The sequence below is a fragment of the Macrobrachium rosenbergii genome, chromosome 6 (assembly GCF_040412425.1).
Source record: "Macrobrachium rosenbergii isolate ZJJX-2024 chromosome 6, ASM4041242v1, whole genome shotgun sequence".
Classification (NCBI taxonomy): Eukaryota; Metazoa; Arthropoda; class Malacostraca; order Decapoda; family Palaemonidae; genus Macrobrachium; species Macrobrachium rosenbergii.
Window position 1 is genome coordinate 44,584,012 of NC_089746.1, and position 7,500 is coordinate 44,591,511.

Here is a 7,500-nt window from a genome sequence, read left to right on the forward strand (position 1 = left end):
GGCAAAACCAACGAGAGAGAGAGAGAGAGAGAGAGAGAGAGAGAGAGAGAGAGAGAGAGAGAGAGAGAGAGAGCTTTTTGTTAATGGCATAGAGCTACTGTCTCCATCTCAAATACTTCGTAACATTACACAGAATCACAAAAATAGGACGAGAGGGGAGAGAGAGAGAGAGAGAGAGAGAGAGAGAGAGAGAGAGAGAGAGAGAGAGAGAGAGAGAGTTGTTTGTTAATGACATACAGCTAATGTCTCCATCTCAAATACTTTGTAACATTACCCAGAATCACAAAAATAGGACGAGAGAGAGAGAGAGAGAGAGAGAGAGAGAGAGAGAGAGAGAGAGAGAGAGAGAGAGAGAGAGAATCTTCAGACACCTTTTTGCCGCTGTTAACGTATAGAAAACAAGCACGATAGAAGAACACGAGTAATCACCAATCTCTATTCATGTTTTTTAGACGCAGATGACCAGCGATCGGAAACCTCTTAATTGTCTATCTGCCCCATTAGCTTACCGTTTACCGCAAGTCCACTAATTCATGATCGCGCTTAGTTGGGAATAATACAAACGCAATGTTAATTGAATCGGTCGCAATCGATATTTCATTAAAAGTACTTATGAATACTGTTATTCGCACTATTACATTAGCAGAGTTGACGTACACATAAACTCTCTTTCTCTCTCTCTATTAATATATATATATATATATATATATATATATATATATATATATATATATATATATATATATATATATATATATATATATACGAGTTAAAAGAGAGAGAGAGAGAGAGCGAGAGAGAGAGAGAGAGAGAGAGAGAGAGAGAGAGAGAATTGGGGACCTTGCTTAAGAGAGGTACGCAGATTTTTTTAAGATTAAATCGGATGCCAAAAGCAATTAGAATGGTGGTTTGCACTGTGATACGATATTAATTGGCAATAGCAGAAGAAAGAAACATAGATAGCTGAGAGAGAGAGAGAGAGAGAGAGAGAGAGAGAGAGAGAGAGAGAGAGAGAGAGAGAGAGAGAGAGAGAGGCAGCTCGCTAGTGACAATATCTGTTGCCAGGAACGTGTGGCTCAAAGTGAGCTGACTAGAAAGGCGAAAGGTTAAGAATCCTTTGAATGAAGCAGGAAGAATTGGGTATTCACGAGTTTGCAAGACACAGGAAGGGAGTCCTAAGCTGTTCAAAAAACGTTGGATGTGGAAACAAACGTCAAAGGGAGTCCTTGGAAGCTTATGAAGGACTGACTGCCTGGCCTTGACATTTGAAGGGTCTAGATTCTGAAAAAAAAAAGGGCAGGAGAGAGACTCGGCCTTTTAAGGGCGTGAATTTTGAACAAATGGACGTTTTCCTGAACATTCCAAATGATTATTTTAACTAACAGATCTTTGATTTAAACACTTTCTCACTTTGATGAAAATCTGGCCTTAACAATTTGGGCATTTTGTCATCCAAAGAAAGGGGAAGGGAGAAACTTGGCATTTTAAAGGTGTGAATTTTGAACAAATGGACGTTTTCCTGAACATTCCAAATAATTATTTTGAAAAACAGGTCTTTGATTTAAAGTTTCTCACTTTGAAAGAAGGCGTCTGAATGTACTTTCTTAACAACTTTTGATTTTGATATGAATTACCTCGACATCCTGAAGTTAGGGATTGTAAGGAACAAAGGATATTTATCTTTAAATAATATAAGAAAATAATTTTGCAAAAAAATTCAATTTGAAAAAATGGTTTAAAATTGCTAATGCTGCGGGTTCCAGATTTTGGAATATATAGGGTTTGTGAAAGTTATAACTGAAGTTCGCCTTTTTTTTCTGAGAATGTTTTCGAAAAACAGGCTCTTGAAATATCTGCTCTTCCAGACAGACAGTGACAGTTCAAGGAATAACTGTGAACACTTCATCTTAAGTACATGCAAGCAAACACACACGCTCGCACAGTCTTTGTGCTGTTAACTTGAGAGCAAATCATTTCTGCAGGCGAAATTGCAATGAAGTTTCGACATTTCGGATCATAATTTAATATTCTCTTGCAGCCTGATCTCAACCCACTTTGCGACATCGTAAAAAAAATTGCACCAGCATACTTTTATAATATAAAAACAGATTTCATAATATAAATCGAATTTTGACTCTGCTTTCGTGGAGAGAGAGAGAGAGAGAGAGAGAGAGAGAGAGAGAGAGAGAGAGAGAGAGAGAGAATCGTTATCCATGACTAAAATAGAGTATCAAATGAATGACATGAATAACATTTAAGCATAGGAACTGAGAATAGGGTAGTAGGAAGCAATGTGCAAAAGGAGCTTAAAAAAAGAACAAATTAAATACGGGAGTATAATCTTTTAGAATCATAAAAAATTATAAACACTAACAATCCACATTGCTATAAATAGCAGTAAATGAAAAGAGAAGACTACACGCCAAAAATGACAGATGTCTGCTTTTGAGTGTACTTGGCCTTGTAATTGGCACTGACCCTTTTTGCTTTTACAGTAACCTGTAGGGTTTTATGCAAAAAGAGGAGATTCGGCATTCAAAGTGAAAAGTGGATTATTACATTTTCTTTTTCAGTTTCCTTCTAGCAAGGGTATCTTAATGCCCTTATCTAGAAATAGCGCCACTATATAGGAAAAAGTGAATGAGGCAAAGATTATTATTATTGTTATTAAAGTAGTTTTACCAGACCACTGAGCTGATTATCAGATCTCACAGGGCTGTCCTGAGTGATTTATTTTAATTTATATTTTTTCATATTTTGCCTATTAAAGTACAGTTTTTTTTAAACTTTATAACTGATTCATTTCAAATGTTGAAGTTTTTGACAAAATTTCACTGATCGATTTATTTGCAAAACTTGATGCTCGGGGAGGGAAAGTCAATGCAATGTGCATGAATTCGAAAATTTTCTAAATTAATGATACTTCTTAACATTCGCGGTCTCAAGCGTACAGTTACCTTATGAAGATCTTCTCATTCTCTGAATCTAGAAGATACTTTGGTAAAGGGCAAATGCAGAATCACATACCTGTAATAGAAGAAAATACGAGATTAGGAAGAACGAAAATTTGTAAAATGAAACAACACAATCACTCCCACAAATACACACACACACACACATATATATATACAGTATATATATACTGTATGTATATATATATATATATATATATATATATATATATATATATATATATATATATATATATATATATATATATATATATATATAGAGAGAGAGAGAGAGAGAGAGAGAGAGAGAGAGAGAGAGAGAGAGAGAGAGATGGAAAATAAGTTTACCTATCTATCTATACATCTATCTATCTATCTATCTATATATATATATATATATATATATATATATATATATATATACAAACACACACACATACATATATATATATATATATATATATATATATATATATATATATATATATATATATATATATATATATATATGCATATGTCCTTATGATAATTTTGTAAAACACTCTATAAACAAATTTATTCAACAAGTCAGACAGAAGTGTATTTCTTCAAATCAATTAAAATAAAAATATACAACATACAAATCAACGCACAGCCTAACATTCCCCTACCTACCAGCATCCACAGCATCAAATCTTGACGGTGTATTCCGAGTGGAAAGCACTGACTGCATTAATCAAGCGATGAATTATTGCTGTCGAGGACACCTGCACAGGTAAATGGTCATCACTCTACCCCCTTTCACAGGAAAAATATAAATATGTCCGTGAAAGTTATATAAACTTACATAAAACTGAAAACCTTTATAAACAATAAAAGCAAAAGAGAAACATAAGAAACTGGTTCCTAGCTGATCAAAGTGATATGTTGAGGATTATCAATGCGCGTATTTAATTGGATTAGCAACTAGCCTTGCTCTTCCATCCGTATCAAATGCCGAGGACTGAAATCTATCACACGAGGATTGACGCAATTAACAAACGCATCCACACGTTGGTAACAGGGGCTAGATTAAGCATGGGAAGGGGGTAGGGGGGATGGGGGTGTTTGCTACATTTGTGGGAGGGAGAGAGGAAAAGGTGGGGGGGGGGTCTAGAAATGAGAGGACACGGTGGCCGGGAGAGGAAATTAAACCGAGTAACTGGTCGCCTTAGGCAAAAATAGATCCCCCTACATTTACAGATGAGATATTTAGGAAGACACGCGAAATACCACGGTATTTTCCCTCCGTTATGTCACCCGAGATATAAATAGATCGTCTCTGAAGAGGTCCGCTGGAGGTAGAAATTGTTAAGGAGGGTTTCGCATTTATATCAAATTCCTTTTGCATTTTGTTATTTGCTTAAGTTATAAGCTGAGCTGACACTACAAACCTTCGTGACTGACAAGGTTGTTTCACTGAAGATATGAAAAAAATCATTAGTAAATAGTTTTCGCTCTAAGTCGAAATTGTTGAGAGAATTTTCATATTTACGTAATATTCCGTTTACCTTTTACTATTTTCTTGAGAGGCACGCTGAGCTGAGGCTACATACCTTCGCCATTGACAATGCTATGCCACTTAAGATAATATGAAAAATATCATTAAATGGTTTTTCTTAACTATTCCCTAACACCTCAGGGCAACCCACAACGCTAAGGAATGCGGGTTGTAGGGGAAAAAAATTGTTTTGACTCGTATACGTCTAACTGAATCTCTTGCAAAATCCGCCCCTGGGCAAAAATAAACGCCGCACGCTCAGAGTAGCGAAGATATTTCCGGCAGTCGCTAAGTTCTTGTTCTCAGGGATATGTAAAATTAGAGTAACCATTCTATTATAGTCCCCGCCGGGCAGAGTGAAATCTGAGCTTATCACAACGGTGCCAAATCAGATGTTCTTACGGTGCTTTCACTACACTGCAGTGTAATCTGAATACAGTATAGAATTTTTGCTTTTCAAATGAGAAGCCTCCTTGATGTCTCCCGCTTTTTGAAGCGAGAAATAAATTTATGGCCACGCCCACAATCTCACAGGATCACGAGCAGCTAAACTAAGGGCCAAGGTTGGTATCAAGGTTGAAATAGGGACCCGGGTTGACCTACGAAGCCAGGTCAAAAAGCGGTCACTACCGCGGCCACCAAAAATTAGTGACCACCAGCGTCACTACTCGTTCTTAACAGCAAATTACATATCTAAGACCACGGAAAATCCACCACGCCCTATCTTCAGCCCCCAGGCAAAATGCAATGTGCTGAAATATTTTGCGAAAGAAATTTAATATTTCCCGTTCCAGATATGTTTGAAACAGGGCGAGGCACTGTCCCTGTCCAACTTTTAAATTCCGAAAAAAGTGTATAAATAACTGAATGACGCACAGTTATTCTATGACGGCAAAGATTTGTATATCAGAGGTAGATACAATCAGATAGATAGATGATTTACCTTTAAAATCGCTAAAGGCCTCATACAATTCCTTTTGCAGAAAATATTAAAACTCTCTCTCTCTCTCTCTCTCTCTCTCTCTCTCTCTCTCTCTCTCTCTCTCTCTCTCTCTCTCTCTCTCTCTCTCTCTATATATATATATATATATATATATATATATATATATATATATATATATATATATATATATATATATATATATATTATATACATACACACACACACAAACACACACACATATATATATATATATATATATATATATATATATATATATATATATATATATATATATATATATATATATATATAAATATATTGGTGTGTGTATGATGTATATGCATATATATAAACACAAAACAGGATACGGATATAATAACCAACATTTTATTCCTAATAGTCAACAAAGAATAATTTAGCTATGGTGCATTACTCAGGAAATGCACTGTCAAGTCACAAATAATGACTTATGCCGACATGCTTTATATTGAAATAATTACTTAAATTGTGCATCCGGTTTAGAAAAACGTTAATGGACAGACTTCAGTGGGAAGGATTACCTGATCATTAAGCTCAAATAATTTTTCTTTCCAAAGGCAAAAAAACTTCTGAAAGACGGCCTTGATGACGATGATGTATATAAAAAAAAACAATGTCGGTCATTGATAATAGTTTGAAATGGCTTAATAAATGGAAAAAAAGATAATAATAAATGATACATACAAAAATAAAGCCGAGGTACATACAAATAATTTATAAAGAAAATAACAGGATTAAATATATTACACGCTGTGATGGTTTGTGTCCTTTATTTACAGGTATTATTACAGCCATTGCTCCACAGACCTTCAATAAGATGTCTCCCTCCTCTTCTCACTGGTGCCTGAAGCAGTTTAGTGACACCTTTATTCCCTCTACGCCCAAGCTTTGGTTTTCCATAACTGCTTCTGTGTTTTCCTAACTCACAAACTTGAACCCCTTCTCTCTTGTTCCTTCCGAACCTGGGCTGGATACGGAAACTAGAATGCCCATCTTACCGAACACTGCATTAAATATACAATAAATATAAATATTCCCTGCGTGCACCCCTGTTGTCATTCACCCCCTTTTGGTAGAGAGGACTACCAAAGCGTCGGGATAATAATAATAATAATAATAATAATAATAATAATAATAATAATAATAATAATAATAATAATAATAATAATAATGAAAAGGAGGAAATCACTGAAATACAGGCGAGGGAATAAACCAGTGAGGTGAAATCGGTTGCTTTCATTTTCACCAGAAAAGAAATCCTGTGCAGGACAAAAAAAAAAAAAAAAAAAAAAAAACTAATTAAACTTTTAAAGTAGAAAAATAAATCAAATGGGATACCTTCATGGATATAATATAATAGCTAGAAAGCAGAGAGAGAGAGAGAGAGAGAGAGAGAGAGAGAGAGAGAGAGAGAGAGAGAGAGAGAGAGAGAAAGAGAGAGAGAGAGGATCATTTTGGGCATGCACTGGGGGACAAGAAAAGGAAACATGTATGTATTTTTGTGTATGTGTGTGTGTGTGAGAGAGAGAGAGAGAGAGGAACATTTAGTGCCTGCGAATGAAGGGTAAGACAGGAAAACATTTCGCGTGTGTAAGTGTATGTTGGAGAGAGAGAGAGAGAGAGAGAGAGAGAGAGAGAGAGAGAGAGAGAGAGAGAGAGAGAGAGAGAGAGAGAGAGCTAAACCTCTAGGTGGTGCTTCACTTGTGGTATAATTTTCAATCATTTCGGTAAGGTAATATTGCAAGGTTCTTCTCTGATATAAGCACACGTTTCACCTATGCAAATTAGTCAGATCTAATCAAAAGAATTATTAAATTCATAAAGTTCTCCTTGAAAGGCCTTCCTTTCCTATTTTTTTAAATCTTTCTATCATCCATAACACGCCAATATATCACTGTGACATGTAATTACACAAGAAGTGATAAGAAGGCTCTGTGCTGAAACGATGTTCTATCAATTTGCATTGCATTTAAAATATAAGAGATTGGTTTTTACTCCAGCAGACTAGTTAATGCTCCTCAAAAATGTTTCATGAAGTTATTGAGTAC

At 35.4% G+C, this 7,500-nt stretch overlaps 1 protein-coding gene across 2 annotated transcripts in view; it reads right to left on the bottom strand.

The window, feature by feature from the left end:
* Nucleotides 1-7,500, bottom strand: part of LOC136839505 (uncharacterized) — a 550,025-nt gene that overhangs the window by 117,653 nt on the left and 424,872 nt on the right. The window contains exon 2 of one of the 2 annotated variants that reach the window (XM_067105669.1): nucleotides 2,254-3,027. The exons of the other annotated variant lie outside the window; for it this stretch is intronic. Coding sequence (XP_066961770.1) covers nucleotides 2,973-3,027 — 55 coding nt within the window. The 3' untranslated portion in view covers nucleotides 2,254-2,972. Of the gene's footprint in view, nucleotides 1-2,253; nucleotides 3,028-7,500 lie in introns of those variants that run through there. 2 annotated transcript variants of the gene reach the window in all.